Here is a 25,760-nt window from a genome sequence, read left to right as displayed (position 1 = left end):
CGGTATCGAAACTGAAAAAGTCGGATCGGTGCATCTCTAATATATACGTATATCATTGAAGATTTATTCTTTAACGATATGACAATATCATGACAGTAGCCTAACATTAGCTTACATGTAACATTATGTTACCCACATGGTTGTAAAAGTAAAAAAGTACCTTTGAGTTTTTTTGTTTCAATGTGCTCCTTAATGTTCCTAGCGCCGCGACCTCCATAGCTGATCAAATCTTGACAGGAAATACACAAAACCTTCCCCGGGACATCTACTTTACGGATATGTTCACGTGGTTATGGAGTGTGTTTCAAGTTGTACAATGATGGTGCTCTTGAGCCATGCCCATCTGAAGCCGTTCTTGATCCCGTTCAGCTTGTCTATTTCCCTGGCATGATCCTCATGATGTTTCACCCAAAAACTATTATCAGTGATTCTTATTACCGTATTTTCCGCCCTATTAGGCGCACCGGGGTATAAGGCGCACCTTTAATGAACGGCCCATTTTAAAACTTTGTCCATATATAAGGCGCACCGGCCTATAAGGCGCATAAAATAGAAGCTTTACTGCAACAAACTGAGGTTGACTAGGGTTGCGGTATGCACCCACTAGCCAATAACCAACGAGCCCTCTGTAAACAATTGCGTTTCTAAAACGATCTCCTGTAAAATGATTGGAACTGACTAAAGTTCAATCTAACGCATTGGTACTACTTACCTATGTTTCCCTTCCATATCGATCCGTAGATTTACTCGAAACATGAACAGAGCAGCCTATTTTGACATGAAATAGCCTCGCGCGTATAGCAGCTATCGTTATAGCATTAGCCATCCGCAAAAACCCATGACCCTCAGCTCGCAATCTCCCATGAGCCTCAGCAAAGTGTAAACAATCGCGTCTCTCAAACGAGCTCCTATAAAATGATCAGAACTGACTAAAGTTTGATCTAACGCATTGGTACTACTTACCTATGTTTCCCTTCCATATCGATCCGTAGATTTACTCGAAACATGAACAGAGCGGCCTATTTTGACATGAAATAGCCTCGCGCGTATAGCAGCTATCGTTATAGCATTAGCCATCCGCAAAAATCCATGACCCTCAGCTCGCAATCTCCCATGAGCCTCAGCAAAGTGTAAACAATCGCGTCTCTCATACGAGCTCCTATAAAATGATCAGAACTGACTAAAGTTCGATCTAACGCATTGGTACTACTTACCTATGTTTCCCTTCCATATCGATCCGTAGATTTACTCGAAACATTAACGGAGCAGCCTATTCTGAAATGAAATAGCCTCGCGGGTACAACAGCTATTCGGTGATGCCCCCTGACTACAGTTACCGTAATGCTGGGAAGCGATGCGACCTTGTAATTTACTAGTCGTACTAAAACGTACTAAAACATTTTGGCAGAGCACTGTGTACAACCAGTATGGATCAACAAATTCATCACTTGATCCATATATAAGGCGCACCGGACTATAAGGCGCACTGTTGACTTTTGATAAAAATTTAGATTTTTAGGTGCGCCTTATAGGGCGGAAAATACGGTAAGTACGACACTGTTATGATGAATAACATTTTCCATCACTTCAGTGCCTGCAAGTTAGATTTATGAAATATGTTTATCTAATGAGGCGAAATCACATCCAACGGCAAACATTCTGACCAAATACATCATCTTGAAGAATCAGTGAAAGAATACATCTAAATAAAGTAATAAAGAAATCAATAGTATTGTTGGTTTCCCTTTTTTGCTAGTGCATCATAGTCTGGAGTAAAATTTGTTGTGGTAATTCCTAGGATAGAGCCGAGGTGTCGGTCCGTTAACCTAGATCTGTGACGGGCTTTGTTGACGTTCATGTGGCTGAACGTCTTCTCACACACGTAGGTCGAGCCAAATCTCACCTTTCTTTTCTTCGGGCCACTCATTTTAATGGAAGGATTCCAGGGAAGGTTTGTGGGTGGCATTAGCGTCAAACTGTATCTGAAAACTCAGCGCGTGAATTACGAGAATATTGACGTCACAGCCTACACTCAAAATTCGGCACTGATAGATGAAATTACGACGTACTACTGAGTACGCACACCCACTTGTGAGTGTGCACCGAGCTTTCTGACACGGCTCCCGGGAGTAAATGCGCGGGCGGGCGCTTCCCCATCTACTAGGGAAACATAGTAGTTGCAGGGAAAATGACCCCAAAAAAAATTAATAATACAATTTATTCAGGTTTGGCGGGCCGGATTAAACGCCCCCGTGGGCCGGATGTGGCCCGCGGGCCGTAGTCTGCCCATGTCTGAACTAGATCTATCTAACTAAATAACTCGTCTACAAGTGATGAAAACCCAATCGCAAATTTACATTCTGGCGGGGTAAAAACACTAGTTCTTCGCGTAAATTTAGTTAACAAGTGGAAATGATGTGACAAAAGTAGCGCCAAAATGCTGCCGAAAATAAGGCAGATGTTGTCGCATCACTGCTGCCAGTGAGTTAGGTTTACAGAGGCAAGCCGATTTCCGTACTCACAGCTTAACTAATTTTGCCTTGAGATGTGCCAAAAGATGCCGTCGCGGCGGGGGGGCCACGAATGCTCACGAGTCGCCGAGGCTAACATTGCCCGGCCAGCTTCCGCTAACCCTAACCCGCTTCCATAACACCCCCCCCCATATATATAAAAAAAAAGAAATTCTCAACGGATTTACACAATTCACGAAAACGATATTTTCGACAGAAAAAAGCACGGAAATTCTCATCCCCGATCCATGCCCTCTAGCGGCCAACAAGAAACACTACATGTTGGAAATTTAAACACAGTGGTGTTTAGATTTCTAAATAATTTATATACTGTTTCCATTTTGTAGGTTTGAATTTTTTGCGGGTGGTTCTGGAATGCATCTCATGCGAAAACGAGGGATCACAGTATTATTATTTTGAACCTTGATTAGGGCTGAATGATTTTTAACAAATACAAGTGTATAATATCTATTGTAAATAGGTAGGTATAAATCAGTAACTCATGAATCAGATTACAATAATACAAACTAATCTTTGGTTTTCACTCAATTTTTCATGTTCCAAGAAACAAGATATGTAACCAATATTGTCCCAAATTACCCAATTTACTGACCCAATACTGACCCAATTCTTCTTCTCCAAATTCCAGCCTTTGCCATTTGAAAATTCCTTTTTACTACATTGCAAGGTCAACTTGAATTTGATTTCAAATCCAACCCTAGTGTAAATGTCCCACAAAGGTCAGACCCAAGGCCCACAGCCCGGATATATCACGGCACGCCACTGCATGAAACATGTGAAAGCAGAAGATAAGGGAGATTACGTGTGAACCTGCAGGCTCTTGCCACATGTAAACAAACACAGTGCAGCTCAGCCACTGGCTAGCAGACGTCATGGAAAAGGAAAAAACTTAGCATGTATATAGACAACTTCAAGCAGCATCTCCTGGGATCTTCAGATTGAGCCAAAGGAAGAAAAGCAAATGCCTTAAAATGATTAAGGAAAACTCAAATTGTTACACTTGTCTGCATTCTTCCTAAAACAAAGGCAAATAATTGCTGTTGCAGATTCATAAAAATAATATATTTCATCTGTTTTTGTTTTACATTTGTCATACAATAGTTTACTGTATACACAGAACATAAGCAATTGCGCATTTCGTTTCCTTACTGTATTCTTACCATGGAAAAGAAGTAAGGCCTTAATAAAAGGTATGTATCAGACAATGATTTTTGGTGCACCATTGCACCATAAGCATTAATATATTTCTAAAAGAACAATAAAAGCTTAATCCAAATTTCATCATGCAGTATAATTTATGTATCTTTCACTTAAAAAAATATATATACCTGTTGCTGACCCTAACCTTTAATTCATAAACATGACTAAATATTTTAGCCTGTTCTTATACCGTTATTAACAAAACGGCAGACTTGGAATTAGGGATTTTTCTATATATTGTTGACTATTTTTTTTCCCTTACAATTGTTGGATTTTTACCACAATGGCGAATTCAACCACATATCTTATTTTAGAGAATACTACAAAATCAAAATAGTGACAATGTAATATTTTTTTCGGTTGCTAGATAAATATAACTAATGTTCGCTGTAGTGCTTATATTCTTTACAATGCCTTCTTTACTTTAACTATCAGATACTAACAAAGCAGTAAGTTTACTAATTATTCATATTGTGGTTTGGTAACAGGGTTACTATTGGTTACTATTCACACATTTTAAGAATGGCTAAAAATATTCTGTGGTGTGAATAGTGCTATCGTACGTGTCTTTAGTTTTAACAAAGCGATTACATTATTTCATTTCTTAAATACGGTTTTATATACATACCGACTGCTCTGGGGAGCGGTATGAGTGATTGAATCATTCTTCACTCTACGAATTTTGGAATCAACAGGCGAGAAGGTTAATAAATAGGGCTAGGCCAGTAGGCTACTAGTTTACATTTCTGTAAATCGTGGATGATACGCAGAACAAGTGCAGTGCAGTAGGACAATATGTAAAATTATCTTTGTGTCACTGAGAGTGAAGAAAGCAAAGCGCCAGCAAAAATAATGCGAGGGATTAACAAAAAGACACCGTACTTCAATATTGAAGCCTTTTTTACACATCGGTCAACTCATTCTGACAAAGAGAAGTTAGCAAAGCTGTACAGAACAGCACTGCTGCGAACGACTGCACAGTATGGGGGAAGGGGATGGATGCTGGAGCTAGGCTGTGGCGGCCTGGCGGCGGGTTTAGCCCTCTTTTTATTTTACAGGCTCGGCAAACTGCATAATATTGAATTCTCGTCTCCAAACACGTTGGGTTCGTCCGAGATGTGAATAGAGGGTGCTGACTTACCGGACGGATTGACCGCGGCGGGAGTTGCCATGTTTCCTCCACGGAGAAAAATAACAAAACGGCAACGGTGGGGATGACGCACAATACGTCAGGAGAGCCCAGGGCGCGCGCGCACGCACACACACACACACACACACACACACACACACACACAGAGCGAGAGAGCGAGAGAGAGCGAGAGAGAGCGAGAGAGAGCGAGAGAGAGCGAGAGAGAGCGAGAGAGAGCGAGAGAGAGCGAGAGAGAGAGCGAGAGAGAGAGCGAGAGAGAGCGAGAGAGAGCGAGAGAGAGAGCGAGAGAGAGAGCGAGAGAGAGCGAGAGAGAGAGCGAGAGAGAGCGAGAGAGAGCGAGAGAGAGCGAGCGAGAGAGAGCGAGAGAGAGCGAGCGAGAGAGAGAGAGCGAGCGAGAGAGAGCGAGCGAGAGAGAGAGAGCGAGAGAGAGAGAGCGAGAGAGAGAGAGCGAGCGAGAGAGAGAGCGAGAGAGAGAGAGCGAGAGAGAAGCGAGAGAGCGAGAGAGAGCGAGGGAGCGAGAGAGAGAGAGAGAGAATGAATTCCTTTTTAGTTTAATGTCATCCACATTGATAAAAAATAGCGGTTTTCTGCAGGCCTTGCACGACGAGGCTCCCTCGAGCCGCCTGTCGTTGAAAATCTGCTCTGGGTGATCAGAGGCACTTGAATTAATCGATTCTGTCTATTGTTAAAGAACAGATTGTGTGAAAGCAGACTAAATTGAACGCAATATGTCTGTATAACACTGCGAGATCTTTGGGCTCCTTGAATAAATTATTGTTACACCCAGCAAAGGGCACAGTGACGAATACATAGAAATTAGATGAAAATCGTTTGGGAAAGTGTGTCTATTCCAAACTTCTGATTTGTTCTGACAGTTGCTCCTTTCATATCTGCGCCCCTGTTCAACACTGCACTGGATATGATAAAAATTACATGTATGCTTTTACACACAAGTAAAATAATTTCACACACACTGCTGAAACCCTCTTAATAATACTACTGAGATTTTAATTGAACAGGAAGGCGTTTCAGTTTAACAGGAAAGCAGCTAAAATGAGGCAGTGTGGGCTATTTTTCTTTGGCGCATTCTAAGGATGCACATGCAGCACACGGTGGATAATCGCCAGGGGGAACACTAGAGTAACAGTGCTTAAAATGAATCTTCATTGTTTATTATTATTTTGTTTATTAATGGAAACATTATTTGATGATGTGCAAGGTAATAAAGGGGATTTAATAAATATATTTATATTATATAAATAAATATATAATATATAAAAATGTTCACCAGCGCTTTGCAGTATATTGACTCACTTCAGAAAAAATAGCCCAATCATTTTGACCAGGAAAGTCTTTATCGAGTGCTTGATGACTACACAAGAACTATATATATCTGCTCCTCAAGCAACAGTGTCCAGACACGATGCTGTCGCTGGGGGTAGATTGTTGAAATTTCTGAGTACAGTCAAACCTCGGTTTTCGACCACAATCCGTTCCAGAAGGCGGTTCGAGAAGTGAATCGTTCAGATTTTAAATCTATTTTCCCCATTACAAATACACAATGGGGGCGGCTCGGTGGTCCACTGGGTAGCACGTCCGCCTCACAGTTAGGAGGGTGCAAGTTCGATTCCACCTCCGGCCCTCCCTGAGTGGAGTTTGCATGTTCTCCCTGGGCCCGCGTGGGTTTTCTCCGGGCACTCCGGTTTCCTCCCACATCCCAAAGACATGCTTGGTAGGCCGAAGACTCCAAATTGTCCCGAGGTGTGAGTGCGAGTGCGAGTGCAAGTGGTTGTTTGTCTCTGTGTGCCCTGCGATTGGCTGGCAACCGGTTCAGGGTGTCCCCCGCCTACTGCCCGATTACAGCTGGGATAGGCTCCAGCACTCCCGCGACCCCCGTGGGGATTAAGCGGTTCAGAAAATGGAAGGATGGACAAATACCGTTTTTTTCCGTGTATAGTGCGCAATATTTTACTAATTTATTGTCCTAAAATCTGGGGTGCGTATTATACATGGGTACAAAGAAAAAAAATTTTAATTTTTTTTTATTTTATTTTATTTTTTATTTTTTTTATTTTTTTTAAAATAAAGTCATGGTACAACAAAACCAACAACAGGACTGACCGACAAAGTCGTGGAACAAAAAGACAGGGTGACATTACCAAAGACAGGAACAGAATGACAGTAACACATGCAATGATCCAACGGTGAGCGAGGGGCAGACAGGACTTAAATACAAAACACGTTACATCGATTGAGGTGACACAGGAAGAGCGGGGTGACACGAACAGAAACTATGGCAACCTAGACACATAGCAAAACTGGGGACGAGACATGACAAATCTCCCCCGAAATAAAACTCACCTTTCTTCTTGTTTGTTGTCAATCGCGCATCGCATTCAGCCATCCTGCCCAACACACTTAGTAAAATTCATAATTGACGACACATCGTTTGATGCGATGGTGCAATCCTCGATGGTGTGTTATTGTCAAATATTGTTTGTTTTTTAATCTCCATCGCGGACCGGACGTCATACGGAGGCCGCTATTACAGATGCGCAGAACGGTTGCGCAAGACACGTCAGCTATATAAAGAGCGAGAGTTCAGTTCTCCACCTATTAGTTTCAATTCACAGTTTAATTAGCAGTTTCAATCAGCAAATAACAAAATGCGTATTACAGGTAGTATTTTATTTCACAACACTTTGCCTTGTTCCTTTCGTCTCTGCTGTTCATTTCAAACACGCTCCATACGACCGCAATGCTCTTGTATCAGACGCTCGCTCGATCACCTGCTAGTTTGCCGTCTGTCACAATGTACCCTACACAAATCCGAAACATTTGTTGCGGCTCCGAGTCACGACGAGGGGCAAGTTTTGGTTTCCAAGGGTGTTTTTATTCCTCTTCAACGTCTCTCCCATACAGAGCCGCCGTGTGCGCACGGAGCGCGGTGGTGCGTTTAGGGGCAGTCGGAGAAATCAACGCCAACAAAAAAAATGACATCCAGCCTAGTTAAGACCATACCAAAGACTTTAAAAATGGGACCCATTGCCTCCCTGCGTGTGTGACGATCTTTGGGACTTAAAAAAAAAAATAAAAATTTTAAAAAAATCATAAAAATTGGGTGCGTATTATACATGGGTACAAGCTTTTTTCCAGCATCAGCATGCCATTGTTAGGGGTGCGTACTATACATGGGGGCGCACTATACACGGAAAAAAACGGTAATGGGAAAAGAAATCCGCCGTTTTTAAGCATTTTTTCATTTGCGCACTTTTGTCCGATCGCACAACTGCAGCGCACGGCCGAACGCGTAACCGTAGAGCGGCAGCGCCACCAACTGCACCGCGCTGGTCGCATTATGGTGACAGAGCCGTCGCTGAAATGTAGAAAATATTTTTAAAGTCGTGATGTACTTTCCAAAATTTAAGTGGACCTCAGTGCGCAGGGGGCTTAATTTGGTCCAATCGCGCAACCGCAGCGCACCTGCCGCTCACTGTCGCATTGCTTTAAGAGCGTCTTTGTGTTTTAGGATGGCTTTACTGCTCCCACTTGCTTTCTTTGGAGGCATGATTAGGGGTTAATGAAATAAAAGTAACGAAAATACAATAACAACGGAGTCAGTCGGCATCCGGGCCGCGCGGTCGGGTTTTCTCTGACTTATTTAACATCGTTGTCCAACCTAGGAACCGCCGGCATGCTCAACAGTCCTGATGGTCAAGGCCTTAATGCAAGGAACACAACAACCACAAAACACAAACACTCCCAATACCAGCCCACTTGAAAAAATACACTATTGACTACCCTTTTCCACTTACCAAACCCACTTCTCAACCCAGACATAAATAGATATACCCGAGTATGCTTTTAATTCATTGGACTACCATAATACGGTTCTACACTAAAGGCCCTTTTTATTCTTCTCCAAAAGATTCAAGATTCAAGAGTTTTTATTCGCCATGTTTGAGCGTGCCAAACAAGGAATTTGACTTCGGTAAAAACACACCCTCTGTTCAACATTTAGGTGACTAACAACATTCAGGACATGTGAATAATGGCAAAAACAGTGTAGACAAATTCAAAAAGGTGTGAAGCGCAGGATGTTATTGCACAGTAATGTCTCTGAGACTCTATGAGTGGTGAGAGTTCATCAGAGCAACAGCCTGGGGGAAGAAGCTGTCTCTGTGTCTGCTGGTTTTGGCGTACCGAGCTCTATAACGCCGTCCGGAGGGGAGTAGTTCAAACAGACTGCAACCTGGGTGAGAAGGGTCTGTAGAGATGTTCCTTGACCGATTCCTGGTCCTGGACAGGTACAAGTCTTGGATAGATGGGAGGTTGATTCCAATAATCTTTTCTGCAGTTCTGATTGTCCGTTGTAGTCTGTGCTTGTCTTGTTTGGAGGCCGATCCAAACCAGACAGTGATGGAGGTGCAGAGGACAGACTGGATGATGGCAGTGTAGAAGGTCTTCAGAAGCTCTCGCGGCAGGTTGAACTTCTTGAGCTGTCTCAGGAAGTACAGCCTCTGCTGGGCCTTCTTCCGGACAGATTCTATGTGGCCGGTCCATTTCAGGTCCCGAGAGATTGTGGTTCCCAGGAACTTGAAGGTGTCTGTGGAGAGAATAGTATTACTGCGGATAGTGAGGGGTAAAAGTGGTGAAGGGTCTCGCTTGAAATCCACTGTCATCTCCACGGTCTTGAGCGGGTTCAGCTCCAGATGTTTTTGACTGCACCAGTGGACCAGCCGCTCCACCTCCTGTCTGTACGCAGTCTCATCACCGTCCTGGATCAGTCCGATGAGAGTGGTGTCATCTGCATACTTCAGGAGCTTCACAGGAGAGTCACCTGAGGAGAAATCATTGGTGTAGAGAGAGAAGAGCAGTGGGGAGAGGACGCACCCCTGAGGGTCTCCAATGTTGGTGGTCCGGGTGTCAGATGTGATGCCCCCCAGCCTCACACGCTGTCTCCTGTTGGTCAGGAAGCTGGTGATCCACTGACAGGTGGAGGCAGGCACCGCAAGCTGGATGAGCTTCTGTTGGAGGATGTCAGGGGCAATGGTGTTGAACGCCGAGCTGAAGTCCACGGACAGGATCCTGGCATACGTTCCTGGGGTGTCCAGGTGGTGCAGGATGTAGTGCAGTCCCATGTTGACTGCATCATCCACTGGCCTGTTTGCCCGGTAGGCAAACTGGAGGGGGTCAAGCAGGGAGCCCGTGACCTCGTTCAGGTGGTTCAGCACTAACCTCTCGAACGATTTCATGACCACAGATCTCAGTGCGACGGGTCTATAGTCATTCAAACCTGTGATGGCGGGCTTCTTGGCCACTGGAACGATGGTGGCGCTCTTGAAGCACGAGGGCACCTCACACAGCACGAGGTTTGAACCTGATGCAAACGTTGATGTCAACAATAATTGGATGAATTGACCTTACCATTTGATTCCCACAAGAGCGAGCTCCAAATAATGGCAATAGCCGTTGTGATTTCACAAATACTCATTATCTCTATTCACTGTTGGGGAAGTAGCCTGTAGAACATGATGATGATGATGATGATTGTTAGGGTGGTGCTCACTCTAACTTATTTTGCAAGAACCACACAGGAGTCAAGCAAGTCATTTTAGACACCTGCAGGCGGAGAGTTCACTCGTCGCTGTGCTTACAGCGATGGTCGAATGAAGTCTGACTCAGGCCTCGTCAGGTGTTTATTTATTGAGAGAAACAGAGTGGGGTTGAAAGTGGGGGTGTGGGAACACACAGGTTGGGTGAGGCCGGTCCCCTGCTGATCAAAGCATAGCAGGGGGCCTTTTACGACTTTCTGTAAACAAAGCAACTTTGATTGCTTCCTCTGCGTCTGGTCAATCAGTTGAAAAGATCTTAGCACTTTGGTCAACTACTTTTGTCTAGACAGGACAAACTAGTTAAATTATTACAGGTTATATTCCAACATAATCATACGATGAAGATATTCTGCAAACCCTAACAATGATGATAGAACTTTATCCCACAGCGGGGAAATTTATTTTTCACAGCTGCGTACAAGAGTGCAATAATACAAAAGACAAGTGCCAAATGTAAAAATGGATAAATAACAGACGAGGACAAAGACAGGTGCCACTAGTAGCGGTAGAGATGAAACACATGGTCAGGTGCCACGCATGTTATAGAGTCTGGCAGCAGTGGGAATGAAGGACCTGCAGAATCTCTCCTTCCTACACCGTGGGTGTAATAGTCTGTTGCTGAAGGAGCTGCTCATAGACCGCACAATGTCATGGAGGGGGTGAGAGGCATTGTCCATGATGGTTTTCAGCTTAATTAACGTCCTCCATTCACCCAACCTCTATGGAGTGCAGAAGACAGCCCAGGACAGAACTCGCTCTCCTGACCATCTTATTTAGTCTCCCCCTTTCCCGGTCCGTACTGCCCCTACCCCAGCAGACCACAGCGTAGAGCAGGGGTCACCAACTCCGGTCCTCAAGGGCGCCAATCCAGCCTGTTTTAGGTGCAGCCCTACAACAACACACCTGATTCAAATGATCAGCTCATCAGCAAGGATGATAGCGATCCTGATTATTTGAATCAGGTGTGTTGTTGTAGGGCTGCACCTAAAACAGGCTGGATTGGCGCCCTTGAGGACCGGAGTTGGTGACCCCTGACGTAGAGCATGGCTGAGGCCACCACAGAGTCATAGTAGGTCTGGAGGAGAGCCCTGCACACCTCAAAAGACCTCAGTCTCCTCAGCAGGTGGAGGCAACTCTGGCCCTTCTTGTACAGGGCGTGGGTTTGATCAGTCCAGTCCAGTTTGTTGTTAAGGCGAACACCCAGGAATTTGTAGTTCTCCACTACCTCAATGTCCGATCCCTGGATTTTCACCGGAGTGAATTATAAATGTATCATTTATTTATATAAAGGTATTATCTATTTATATAAAGCCCGGTCCGCGAAAATATTTCTGACACGTAACCGGTCCATGGTGCAAAAAAGGTTGGGGACCACTGGAGTAAATGACCTTCCCTCCAAAACACTCACTTTTGCGTGTAATAACAAAAGTTCATTCTCAGAATGGATGATTTAGTCCAGGGGTGCTCAAACTTTTTCAGCTCGCGAGCTACTTTTGAAATGACCAAGTCACAAAGATCTACCCACTAAAACAATAAATAATTATATATATATATATATATATGTCATCGTGAAAAGAAGTCCTACTCCCATTCTCTATGAAAGTGATACTTCTTACTATGGCCAGCTGCCCCACTCATTTTTATACCCTTTCTTAAGTTTAAGAGAAAAAACAGGGTTCTGACAATTTGAGGGAACTCGCGAGCTAGCGTGTTTGTGTTGTGTTGTTAGCACAGTTGTTTGAACATGCGTCAAGTGCGAGAAAAAAACAAAAACATTTTAATATCACGCGATCGACCAATAGTGGCTTGGCGATCGACCGGTCGATCGCGTACCTCTGATTTCAGAGTCAGAGTCAGCTTTATTGTCAATTCCTTCATGCCAAGACACACAAAGAAATCGAAATCACGTTTCCTCCATCCCACGGTGACAAGACACAGTACACGAGTAACATACAAGTAAACAACGGGGGAGAGAGTTCAGGACCCCAAAAGCCTTTAGATCACAAACTTCGCCAGAGGCGAGGAGTGCTTGCATCCCACCACAGAGTCCCGGCACCATTCGTCACGGATGTAGACGCGCAATCCACCTCCTCGCGATGTTCCCCCTCGTACAATGGCCCGGTCCGCCCGATAGCACGCTAGCCGCTCCAGATGCACAGCAGTTACGCACTGTCCGGTTCGTAGATCTCAGCAGGCATGTTGATGCCCAGCGATCGAACGTTCGCCAGAAGAAAGGAAGGCACGGCCGGGCGAGCTGGGTTGGCCGCCAGCCTGGCCCGGACGCCCCCGCCCCTCTTCAGCCTCCTCGCACACCGCTTCCGACGCTTCAGGACGGAGCAGACCGAGGGCCTTTAATGTCCCCGCTTCAAAGTCCAGATCGCCACAAAACTCGCTTTCGCCGATGTCGAGCAGAACCAGCCCGCTGTACTTGTAGCACAACCCGGTGCGACGAGACGAACACACAAAACTGTCAGACAAACCCACATTAAACGACAAAACAAAAGACCGTTCGAGACAGAGAGAGGCCGCTGCGTGTGCACGCGCCGCCATCTTACTTTGATTTAGTCGGTCAATTGGATTTCCAAACAAGAAAATATGAAATCAGTCCCCATGAGTGCAATGAGAGCTCAGGTTGATTAGGTCTCATTGCATCCTAAGGGCATAAAAAGGCTTGTCGGTCCCCCCCAATTAAGTTTCATTCCTGGGGCACGTCCCTTACACATTCACACCAATTACATCAATATTCACACGCTCATATGGGTGTGGCCAATTCCACACTGCAACCCCTCTCGTGGCGCGTCCGCCTTATATGCACTGAGATTGGTGGTAGCAGATGTTTAATTCAACTGGCATCTGCCTAACTTTATCACCATTGCTAATGGAGTTTTCCCTTCCAGTCTCTGTCATGTAGTTTCTCTAATTCCTCCTGGACACGGCTGACAATGATGGATCTGTGACGTCAAAAAGACCAGAGATTACCTTGTTAGCAATCTGGCATTTTATAAAATGGCAAAATGTATTACATTCGAGCTAGCTACAGTTAGTATGGCTATATTGGTAAATACATCAATATTTATCTCCGCTATAATACTGAAATGCTTTTTATTTTGTTATTTTGGTAAACCCCTCACTAGATAGATAATTTATTAGTTCAAACCTATCATTCTAAAACATTGAAATATTAAATTCCCAAACACAGCTCCACGGCTTCACAGAAAAAAGACTCCTGCAAAATGTTTGACTTTCCCTCCCATTTTCAAAATCACAATAAAAAGAGAAAGAAAGAACTAAAATGAAAAAAAACCTGCATGTGTCATCGTTTTAGCGATTGATTTGACCCACATCCAGAAAAACGAACTGACGTCCAGAATGAGTGAGGAGTGTTTATTGGAGGAGCTGCGGTGGAGGTAGAGCGGGATGATCGGAGCCAGGAGCACGGAGCGGGGCAGCAGTGGCGGAGCGTGAAAGGTTCAGCCAGAACGGGGTGGATCTTGGCGGTGATCGGTGGAGGGAACCTACAAGCGGGATACACAAGACTTGGTCAGAGAATTCAACGTGGCTGTGGCGGAGATCTTACTGCAGACCAGAGGAACTGAAGAACGTGGCATTGATGAGCAGGAAGAGAGCTATGAGCGAGATCAAGGAGCTAGAGGCACAACCGTGGAGGTGATCACACTGAAGGGACACTCAGGTGACGAGCAGTTGACAGCATGCTCTTTAACAGCCCTCCTTTAATGAGCCTGATGAGCCGCACCTGGGCCTTCAGCACCCTGCAAGTCTGCTTACGGTTGGCTATGATGAAATTCCTAATTTCAAAGCTTGACATGGAAGACCTGAAGAAGGGGGCCTGAGTAGGGGGTACTTAAACGTTAGTTCTTCAAAATAAACTATTGTTAAATTGGTAAAGGGGAATTGGTTGGTTGAACCAGTGAACCTCTATTCCTGTTCCAAATTCCACCAGAAGTTTCACCAAAGTCAGATTGACCTAACAGAAAATTAATAGTATAAAAAGTCATCGATTAGATGAAGACTTGTTCCGAAGCACAGCAACACACAATTTTGGATTATGTTCTATTGTTTTGTTTTGCTATAATATACTTTGAAACTGCTTGAATATTTTAATTTGCTAACTGGGGAAGCCCATGCTCATCGTTAGGTAATGAGAATGAGACATGTTAATCGCAGTTAGAGTAAGCTGCAATATACTTTATTTTATTCTGCTTTGCAATATTGTATAATTAGTAGCAAGTTGAGCAGCATCATAGCACTGATTTTTCATTTACACATGAATGTATTAAGAGTTGAGTAAGGACAAGGGGTTGACAGTGATACCGTGGGTGGAAAACTGCACTCCCACGCTTGAGCTTGACCTAGAGGTCACCAGCTTCTCAAAATACGTTTTGAAGATGCTAACTAGGAGAATCCACGATCATAGTTATGATTATGTGTTAAATTGACAATGGGGAAAGTATGCGTTATTATTTTCACAATGTTTAATCAGTATCAAACATGTATGTAATATTGATGTTCCATATACACACGAATGTATAAATGTGAGCGAAGATAAGGAGGGGGAAAGGGTTAATGGTGATACTAAGTGGTGGAAGACTGAGATCCCACGCGAGGGTGACCTCGGTCACGTTCATCCAATTGAAGCCTAAACAAAAGGCTGTTTGACGGAACACAAGTCAGATAAAAAACATTTGCAAATGTCACGTTGACAGACAGTTGACAAGATTTGGAAGTGGGAAACAGGATGAAGCATCCCTGAGAAAATTGTTACTTCCGTGAGAACATGGTCATCTCATCTGGTTGAATCCGGTTGAGACCGGCCTAGATGCAGATGCAGTCTATTCTGGAAGCATTTGAGTCATCTGAGGCCAATGTATGACTTCATGGAAAAAACGTGACGAAGCAGGCATAGTACCCACAAACTGGACTGGTATAAAAGCTTCGTTTGGACAAAGAGCAGCGCTCTCTCTCTCTCGCGGGCTTCTGCCCGTGGGTCGAGGACGCCAATTAGAAAAAGATAGTTTTCATCCTTTCTGAGATTAACCCAAGGTCTCTTAGGATGGATTTATACTATCTTCAAATTGGACTTAGTCAAATTTTAAGTTTAAAGACAGGCTAGGAGATGCAGACCTCGGTGCAGGAGAGAGAAGCCATTTTTAGGGCGTTGTCATCTCCATTCTTTAGGCCAGCCTGTTCTTTTAAACAGAATTTGGATTTTGGAACAAGGAGAACTAATCACTCAACTTTTCCACCAAACAGAATTTTAGACCTCTAGCCTTTTACCCTTTTTTACTATATTTTGGAGTTTTCAATCGAGAGAACTTCGAGACTCAATAATTTTTCTCTATTGAGAATGGTGAGTGGAAATTATTGTTAGTTGTTCGAACAATTGAAACTTGTAATTCTCTTTCTTGCTTATTCATTAAATTTGTACTTTATAATCATTTAATTTCGATTAATGATTATTTAGATCTTTTATGCTTTAAATCTCTTTTGTTTCTCTATCATAGTCAAACTTTAAACCGTTCAGTTCTTTTTTAAATGAAGACAATTTTAATCCTTAACATCAGGGAGTGTCAGAATCTGGTTCAAAACCGTTAACTTGAGCTCAGCTAGTGTGGGTGCACGCTACTGTAAATAAACGAGTTCCTGCGGTCTTAACAAAGACAGCTAAATCTATTCCGAGCGGTTAACAAAAGCCCCAATCATTATAGAAAAGAAGAGCTGCTGAAATGTCCGCAATCGAGGAGATCCTGGGTCTCGACAAAGTAGTTACTCAACCCTCGGGTTTCTTTGATTTCAGCGGGACTGACGTCCGGAAATGACGGAATTAATCTAACAATAGATTACCGTTTTTTCCGTGTATAATGCGCGAAATTTAACAAATTTATTGTCCTAAAATCTAGAGTGCGCATTATACATGGGTACAATTTTTTTTTAATTTTTTTGTTTTGTTTTTTTGTTTGTCAACAACAGGACTGACCGACAAAGACGTGGAACAAAAAGACAGGGTGACATTACCAAAGACAGGAACAGAAACCAAACCGACATCATGACAGTAACACATGCAATGATCCGACAGTGAGCGAGGGGCAGACAGGACTTAAATACAAAACACGTTACATTGATTGAGGTGACACAGGAAGGGAGGGGCGACGCGAACAGAAACTATGGCAACCTAGACACATAGCAAAACTGGGGACGAGACATGACAAATCTCCCTCGAAATAAAACTTGAAATCACCTTTCTTCTTGTTTGTTGTCAATCGCGCATCGCATTCAGCCATCCTGCCCCACACACTTAGTCAGTAAAATTCATAATTGACGACACATCGTTTGATGCGATGGTGCAATCCTTGATGGTGTGTTGTTTTTATTGTTTGTTTTTTAATCTCCAATCCGGACCGGACGTCATACCGAGGCAGTATCACTGCGCATGCGCACTATGGATCCGATGCGAATAGTCCTCTTCTCTTCTTGACTGACAATGAATGTGATAGTTTAATACAATCAGCAAATAACAAAATGCGTATTACAGGTAATATTTTATTTCACAACACTTTGCCTTGTTCCTTTCGTCTCTGCTGTTCACTTCAAACACGCTCCATACGACCGCAATGCTCTCGTATCAGACGCTTGCTCGATCACCTGCTCGTTTGCTGTCACAATGTACCCTACACAAATCCGAAACATTTGTTGCGGCTCCGAGTCACGACGAGGGGCAAGTTTTGGTTTCCAAGGGTGTTTTTATTCCTCTTCAACGTCTCTCCCATACAGAGCCACCTTTTTCACGTCCGCACGCCTTTTTCACATGTCCGCACTGATCGCGGTGGTGCCTTTACGGGCAGTCATCAACTCAGTCAACTGTGATAAATACTAGTTCAGCAATAGTCCTTGACGCCTTCTATCTTCTGTATCTGTTCAAGCATAACACTCACTCAACAACTCAACTCAGTCAACTGTTATAAATTGGTCAGCAATAGTCTCTGACATCTTCTATCTTCTGCTTCTGTTGGGGCTTAACACAGAACCATCCACTTCCAGTTAAATAAAACATAACTACATCGGTAATTGATTTTTCAAATCCAAAACAATTCCCCTCTGCTAACTCATGCAATGAAAGTTAAAGCATTTCAGCTGTGTGTGTGAACGCATTTCACTTGTGTGTGTGAGCGTGTGTGTGTGTGTGTGCGTGCGTGCGTGCGTGTGTGTGTGAAAGCATTTTAATTGTGTGTGTGAGAACATTTCACTGGTGTGTGTAGAAGCATTTAAGTTTAAGATCAGGGGATGTTTGAGAATATTTGCCATTTTTCACATGTCCTGAGTATTGTTAGTCACCTAAATGTTGAACAGAGGCTGTGATTTAATGAAGTCAAATTCCTTGTTTGGCACGCTCAAACATGGCGAATAAAAACTCTTGAATCTTGGATTTCAGTTGTGTGCAAGAACACATTTCAGTTGTGAGTATGTAAGCATTTCACTTGTGTGTGAGGTTCTTACTAGGGTGTGTGAATGTTTTTTTTTTCATATGTGAATGGTAATCCTGAATTATAATCCCAACAGCCCCTCACAGTGGACGTCAGGTCCCACTTCCCTGATGTTCTCTTTGATTTACTGTGGAAGATGGATGGATGGATGGATGGATGGATGGATGGATGGATGGATGGATGGATGGACCGACGGAGGGATGGACGGATGGAGTTGTGTTAAAATGTCATGCAATGTATCTATCTGTAGAATTCTTTACAAATTCATTCAAGTTATCAAAAATTAACTCCCCTCTGTGACTTTTGGCCCACCCCTATATGTCCAAGTACATTTACACATGTACATACATATGGTATATTTTCATATGTAGGGCTGAGCAACAATTTGAGTTTCCTGCTTTGGGTGATTTTCTGTTGTTCTTCTTGCAAACAACAGAGCTACTATGTACATCAAGGGGCTAGTTTACCAATGCATGGTCAATCTTGCCAATTGAGTGACTTTATCGACTCCTTGATTAATTCCTAGTTTGTATTTCTATTACATTTATCAAAAAGGCTACTAGCAGCGACCCTAATCCCTGTACTTTCAACCCACCTATATTTTAATGAGGTTGCCTTGTTTTTGCTTGTTCTGAAGCCTCGTTTTATCTCCTGTACTTGGTGATTTTTTTTTTACCCATTCAAATTTGGGAGTCATTGACAACACGATTCTCTATGGTGTGTCAGATTTACCTATTTATTTCTGCATTGAAGACTAACCCAAAAGATCTTGCAAATATTATTGTCGAATTTCGCTGATATTTATTGAGATTTTGACTCTCTACAGAAATGTTTTTACGGTGTAAGGAGCAGAACTTTAGTGCATCGTATTCATACTTAAAAATCTAATTTAGTAGGCTAAAATTGGGCCCATGCATAAGAATTTACTTCTTGATTTTGTAATACTTCACACTCAATAGTTTAGTACAAACACACTCATTCCTAGGTTGAGTTTGGAGCACTCCATAGTTTGCATATGTAAAACATGCAATCTCATAGTGTCTTACTTGTGCACAGGAAGTCAATGAGTTTGAACCTGGAGCAACAAAGCATGCTTGTGCAGCGCTTGGATTTCAGTAGGCAGAGGGAATGCAGCAGTTATCAGAGATTGTTTCCCATTGCTCTCCATCCATCTTCCCCTTTCCTCCTATCTGCACTCCCCATTCGCAGCCTTGCGACTTAACTTGCCAGCATGCATCAACTTCTCCCCTCCCTTCTTCTTTCGCATAGAGACTAAACCATTGGTCCTAACTTCAGAAGCTGTGGAAGATGTGAGGGAGACAGGTAAGAAGTTCTTTCAGTATCACTTTCTGTTATACTGCGCCAGCAATATTTCTCTTACTGTAAGGTGATGCTATACAAAAGGCTGCACATTAGTGATGTGTCAGCATTCACAGTACATTTGCAAGGTAAATTGGCTTCTGAGGTTTTGCATGGCTGTGAGTATAATTTTTAATATTCAGACAGTTTCTATTGGGATATCATAGATCGCTAAAGAGACAACATTTTAGAGCTGATAAGAAGAATGGTAACAAGAGAGGTACAGTATTTGCTGGCCGGACTACACAAACATATGTAAAGCCAAGGTATCTAAGTTTCCAATATTATTTATTTATTTATTTATTTATTTATTTATTTATTTAGGCACATTTTACACATTTTATTCTGTTAAAATCACTGACTCAATCTGCACATGTTCAACAAAAGATGATAGCATCTGAATACAGTGGATGACAATCAATCTTTTAAAGCCAAAGGTATCTAAGTTTCCAATATTACTTATTTATTTATTTATTTATTTATTTATTTATTTATTTATTTATTTATTTATTTATTTATTTATTTATTTATTTATTTATTTATTTATTTATTTATTTATTTAGACATGTTACGCACATTTATTTATTCTGTTAAAATAATTGACTCAATCTGAACATGTTCAACAAAGGATGATAGCATCTGTATACAATGAACCACAATCGATCTTTTCTATTATTTCAGTTGGATTAAGAGTTCTTTAAATTTAATGAGTCTGATTATTTAAAGGTTTGTTCAATCGTTTAAAAATGAGCTATGTTGGTTTTACTGAGTTGAGTAAAAGCAGGGAAAGCAGGGCTGCAATAGTTGTAAAGGCTTGGGGAGCATATTTGCAAATGGAAATGAATGTGAGTCAGGTTCTGAACTGCAAAAGATAAGTAGCATATCGGAAAGTTGGGGGGAGTATAGTTTTGTGACAAGTTCCTATCAAAATGAACAGATTAAAAAAAAAACAGTACTGAAGGTTGAACTGTTAATGAAAATTGTGAACTTGTCTTATACAATTTAGTCATGTAGCAGAGATCGGGTCAATTATATAAATCAAGTCAAATCAATTTTATTTATACACCCCTTAATCACAGAAACGTCTACAAGTGCTTCACATGCCCACAGTTGACAATTAAAGACATCCCCTGATCATAACGCAGTGGTTCTTAACCTTGTTGGGATACCGAACCCCACCAGTTTCATATGCGCATCCACCGAACCCCTTGCTAGTGATTTTCTTTTTTTAATTCAAGACATAGATGTTTTTTACAGGTGCACAAAATGAGCTGTGCATGAAAATCACCTTGTTCAAAGAACAAAACCAACACGATGCATGAACTCACAACAAATTACATACTGGCGAATCAGAATTTACACGATAAATCAGGTTTGTTCGGACCTCCTCAGTGGAGGCTCTGTCGAACCCCTGCCAAGACTCACCGAACCCCTAGGGTTCGATCGAACCCAGGTTAAGAACCACTGTCATAACACTAAACGCTGTTAAACTCAGTTATCAGGCACTTGCAATGAATCTCACAGTGAGAAGAAAGAGTGTGACAGCGGCTAAAGTCAGACTCTCCGAATAAACAGGATGAAGATTCCGTGCTCACAATTATTAGTATTATAACAATATTGCTAAAATAATCTATAAACGGAAATCAAGAATGCATGCACTGAGTTTTACTTTAAATATTAAACAAAAATTGATCCCATGTACTTTTTGCACATTGATTGCAAACAAACAAAACAAAATTCATTTTCAGATAAGACACCACAGAATGTCCTAGGAATGCCATAATATAGTGACTAAATTAAACTTGAGCGTGAAATTAAGTTGGTGTGTGATTTTTCATGTTTTTAATACGTTTGATATCAGGATCACACCTGAAATGAACAGTAATCAACTCACAACCACACAATCACACACACAAACACACGTACCCACACTCACCCACACTCACACAAACATGTCTACAATGGAATGGACAGTTTTAAAAAAATGTTTGTGTGTTAACATTTACAGTTTTACAGGCTAACAAGCATTTGTCAAAACTCTAAACACAGTTAGCACAGCATCTGTATTTTGTAGCCATACCATTCACACATTTCATGTTGTTTCCGCACAATATGCAGTCAAACACGTTTCCCTAACAGACAAGCTATACCCCCAACAAAATTATTTATTGTTGTATTATTACGAATGTGAATAACTCACAACAACCCACGATAGTAGAAACAATATTCCAAACCTTAGATACAGTATCAAAACCTCTGCTTCTGCAATTACATCAGTTCAAAGGCCACTTCTCTTAGCTGTTAATAAATAAATAATTGAATAATTGACACACAGCTGATAAATTAAAGTGGGCCGATCACAGCTAACTCCAGTGTGATTCCAGCGTGCACGTGATTATTTTTAATTTACATGCATTCCCTTTGCCCTCGCCCATGCCCCCACCAATGTGGCTGCCATGTGGGCATGTTGCTAATTCGTCATATAACCAAGATGGCTGTCCCTGTCTGTCAGAACTGAATCAGCGACAGTGTGCTGGGATAGGTTCCAGCATACCTGCAAGATGGAATGGATGGATGGATGGATGGATGGATGGATGGATGGATGGATGGATGGATGGATGGATGGATGGATGGATGGATGGATGGATGGACGGGCGGGCGGACGGGCAAAGGGACAGGCGGGCAGACGGGTAGATTGATGCTTACTTTTTACATGTATGTGTATCACAGTCGTGCTGCCAAGAAAAGCAAGTCTGTCTCGTAGGTTTTACAGAACATTCCTCTTTAGTATTTTTGGGTGAAATGCTCAAACGTCTTGTACTTCACCTCCAGGCATCAATCCATAAAATTGGTCAAGTTTGCGGACAACACCACCCTCATCAGGGGTATCTCAGACGGTGATTTTGTTGGCTTTACTGCCTCTCCTTCCTGTAGATTACAGGACAAGAAGAAGGAGGTGCACCGACTGGTGTCCAGGTGCAACTGCAAAGATTTGGATCTTAACACCCAGGAAGCAAAAATAATAATCGTGGACTAGCATAGCTCCATCGTGCTTCCCCACCCTCAATGAATATTCGCCTCTGTATGTTGAACACTATTTTCTTGAACCCTTTTCTTTTTGTCAAATACAGAGTTACCTTGTAAATATCATGTGTTTTTTTTTTCAAGCTTCTTGCATTTTCATTCTCCTGGATCCTTTGATGCATGGCTTTTCGCAAGTTCAACCATCAAAAAGTGTCTCTCATCTCTTTATGATATTTATTTCAACTTATTTTGTTGGACAATTTTCATTTTCACGAGTCTTAAGGCGGGCAGCTCGGTGGGGCACTGGGTAGCATGTCCGCCTCACAGTTAGGAGGGTGTGAGTTGGATTCCACCTCCGGCCCTCCCTGTGTGGAGTTTGCATGTTCTCCCCGTGTCCGCCTGGGTTTTCTCTGGGCACTCTGGTTTCCTCCCACATCCCAAAAACATGCTTGGTAGGCCAATTGAGCACTCCAAATTGCCCCTAGGTGTGAGTACGAGTGCGGATGGTTGTTTGTCTCTGTGTGCCCTGTGATTGGCTGGCAACCAGTTCAGGGTGTCCCCCGCCTACTGCCCGATGACGGCTGGGATAGGCTCCAGCACGCCCGCGGCCCCCGTGGGGACAGAGCGGTACAGAAAATGGATGGATGAACGAGTCTTAAGGCTTAATGGGCTAACCTGGGGTCTCTGATATCATATTTTCTGCCATGTTATATGGAGATGTGTCTTGGTAACTAATATTCCTTGAATCTTCGAATTTTTGCCTTGTTATTAGGTTCATAATTCTGCCTTGAGGTTTACATTCACTCTGTAACGAAGAATGGTCTTTTCACAATGCATAGTGCACAGTCACTTGGAATGGATGCAGATGTACATAGAGTGGTCCACATGTATTAAAATGACTTCACTGTAAATGTGAGTCTACTTTATTTATATTTTATCTACTATTTTAAAATCAGTAAGGCAGAGATATTTAAAACTAACAACAGCACAGTTCCCAACTAACGCTCTCAGCTAGCTCCATCATTTGTAGTCAGGTCGCTGCTCAACCAAGTCACACATTGACTTCTGGCTTCAGTTGTGCCGCTGCCGTGAACATCCGTGTGACTCCTTCCCAAACAGCCCCTTCGGGGAGATCATTATCTTTTTAGAAGGCTGCGGGCTTCTTCATCATCCATTTTGTGCATCACTTGTCCTCTTTTATTTAGATGTATTTCAAATCTTTATCTATCTGGAAGTCTGTGTGTTTTCATGTGACATCACTCAACAGTAGCCGTTAGCTTTGAGAAATGTATGCAAATGAAAGCATATCACCATGAAGACTAAGCGGTTAGAATCCCTCTGGGCAGAATCGTTCACTGAGTGATAAATATCGTTCATTCGCAGTGAATTAATCACTCGTGAAGAATCAGTGGAAGTGGTTGTGATTCATGTGGTTCATTTGCAGTCAACGACTCACAAGTCACGTTCAGTAAAATCCCTTCCCTGCATGCATTCTAGCACGATACAGCACTAATACCTACAAGATGTTAACTCAAACATGTTTGGGGAAAAAAAAAACGTTATACTGTACACAGTTTGGGTTGTTTTATGTTGATATACAGTATTTTGTTTGGTGTAAATGGAAATGGACAGTTCACGATTCTAAATCAGCATTAATAACCATTATTGTCTGTCTGAGAGATTCAATTGCACCCTCTTTGTTCTTTAATTAAAACACATTACACTATTCTTGTATACTGATCTTGATAGTTATCAGCTTGGTAATGGCTCACTCTCTTTCAATATATTATAGCCTCACTGATAACTGGCATTAGATTTATCAGGCCACAATATTAAACATCCCTCTCTATCTTCCTTTCGCTGTCTCGCTAGCAAATTGACTTTCTTCTTCACAGCCTTAACTCAGCCTGGGTTCTTCTTGCATCAGCACATTTACAAAGACAGCAGTCAAAACCCCATTACTGCATATTTATAGCAATGCAAGACATAACTGACATTCAATAACTCATATTGTTTGCAGCACTGTTAGTGATCTCAAAGCAGTGCTATAGATTCACAGTGCAGTTTCACTTTAGGTGAATTGTCCTTTGACATAAACTGTATGCTTTTCAACTCAAAATGGATATATTCCACCGCTCCAATAAGGACCTTCAAGGGGAGCCAGGGCCGGCTCTACGCAGGGGCAAGAGGGGGCAACGCCCCCTCAAACAGATGTCCTGCCCCCTCGAATCAAACTTTTAGAAGTGAAAAATCCGCTGATAGAAACACATGTTAATCAGCCCCCTCACTTCTCTCATGTCAGTGCAGTGTGTCCTCCCTCTCACAGCCTGCTCTCAGGACTCCGCGCCCCTCCGTAAACATCCAATCACTGTGAGTACGCAAACGAGACAAGACGCAGCCAGAGAGTGTCAAGTTACAGTCAGCGCGGTAGGAGTTGGAAGAAGCAGTAAAAACTCCACTAAACTTGTCGTAGTGACCCGGGATATAACTAATGATTAACAACAACTCAAATAATAGTTAATATAACAGTCATATATATATATTTGTGCAGTCAAATGGGAAATAGTCTGCTGTTTTTTTACCCACTGGGAGCGTTTCTCAAGTCACAAGCACATCTGTACACTGCATCTAACAGACTGAGGACAAATGAGCGGTGTCTGGCGGACCCCTACGTGTAGCCCCACCCCTCTGCACAGTTTTGTTTCAAACTGCTCGGGGAGATACCGTTTTTTTCCGTGTATAGTGCGCCCCCATGTATAATACGCACCCTAAAAATGGCATGCTGATGCTGGAAAAAAGCTTGTACCCATGTATAATACGCACCCAATTTTTATGAATTATGCACCACCGCGCTCCGTGCACGCACGGGAAAGAGGCGGCTCTGTATGGGAGAGACGTTGAAGAGGAATAAAAACACCCTTGGAAACCAAAACTTGCCCCTCGTCGTGACTCGGAGCCGCAACAAATGTTTCGGATTTGTGTAGGGTACATTGTGACAGACAGCAAACGAGCAGGTGATCGAGCAAGCCTTGTCTGATACGAGAGCATTGCGGTCGCATGGAGCGTGTTTGAAGTGAACAGCAGAGAAGAGCGCGGTGGTGCGTTTACGGGCAGTCGGAGAAATCAACGCCAACAAAAAAAATTACATCCAGCCTAGTTAAGACCATACCAAAGACTATAAAAATGGGACCCATTGCCTCCCTGCGTGTGTGACGATCATTGGGACTTAAAAAAATAAATAAAAATAAAATAAAATAAAAAAATTAAAAAAAATTTGTACCCATGTATAATGCGCACCCCAGATTTTAGGACAATAAATTAGTTACATTTTGCGCACTATACACGGAAAAAAACGGTAATTTTTAAAAAAGAATTCAGTAGA

The 25,760-nt window shown here is 42.6% G+C and overlaps 1 protein-coding gene across 3 annotated transcripts in view; it reads right to left on the bottom strand.

Annotated features, from left to right (window-relative positions):
• The window catches only part of arnt2 (aryl-hydrocarbon receptor nuclear translocator 2), a 174,723-nt gene extending 169,503 nt beyond the window's left edge, over positions 1–5,220 (bottom strand). For 2 of the 3 annotated variants that reach the window (XM_061276013.1, XM_061276015.1), the window contains exon 1: positions 4,873–5,220. In XM_061276013.1, coding sequence (XP_061131997.1) covers positions 4,873–4,903 — 31 coding nt within the window. In that variant the 5' untranslated portion in view covers positions 4,904–5,220. The remainder of the gene's footprint in view (positions 1–4,872) is intronic. The other variant, XM_061276014.1, reaches the window with a different exon arrangement.
• Between the last annotated feature and the right edge of the window lie 20,540 nt (positions 5,221–25,760).

The sequence above is a fragment of the Syngnathus typhle genome, linkage group LG4, assembly GCF_033458585.1.
Source record: "Syngnathus typhle isolate RoL2023-S1 ecotype Sweden linkage group LG4, RoL_Styp_1.0, whole genome shotgun sequence".
NCBI classification, from domain to species: Eukaryota; Metazoa; Chordata; class Actinopteri; order Syngnathiformes; family Syngnathidae; genus Syngnathus; species Syngnathus typhle.
This window is presented reverse-complemented; position numbering and strand designations above follow the sequence as displayed.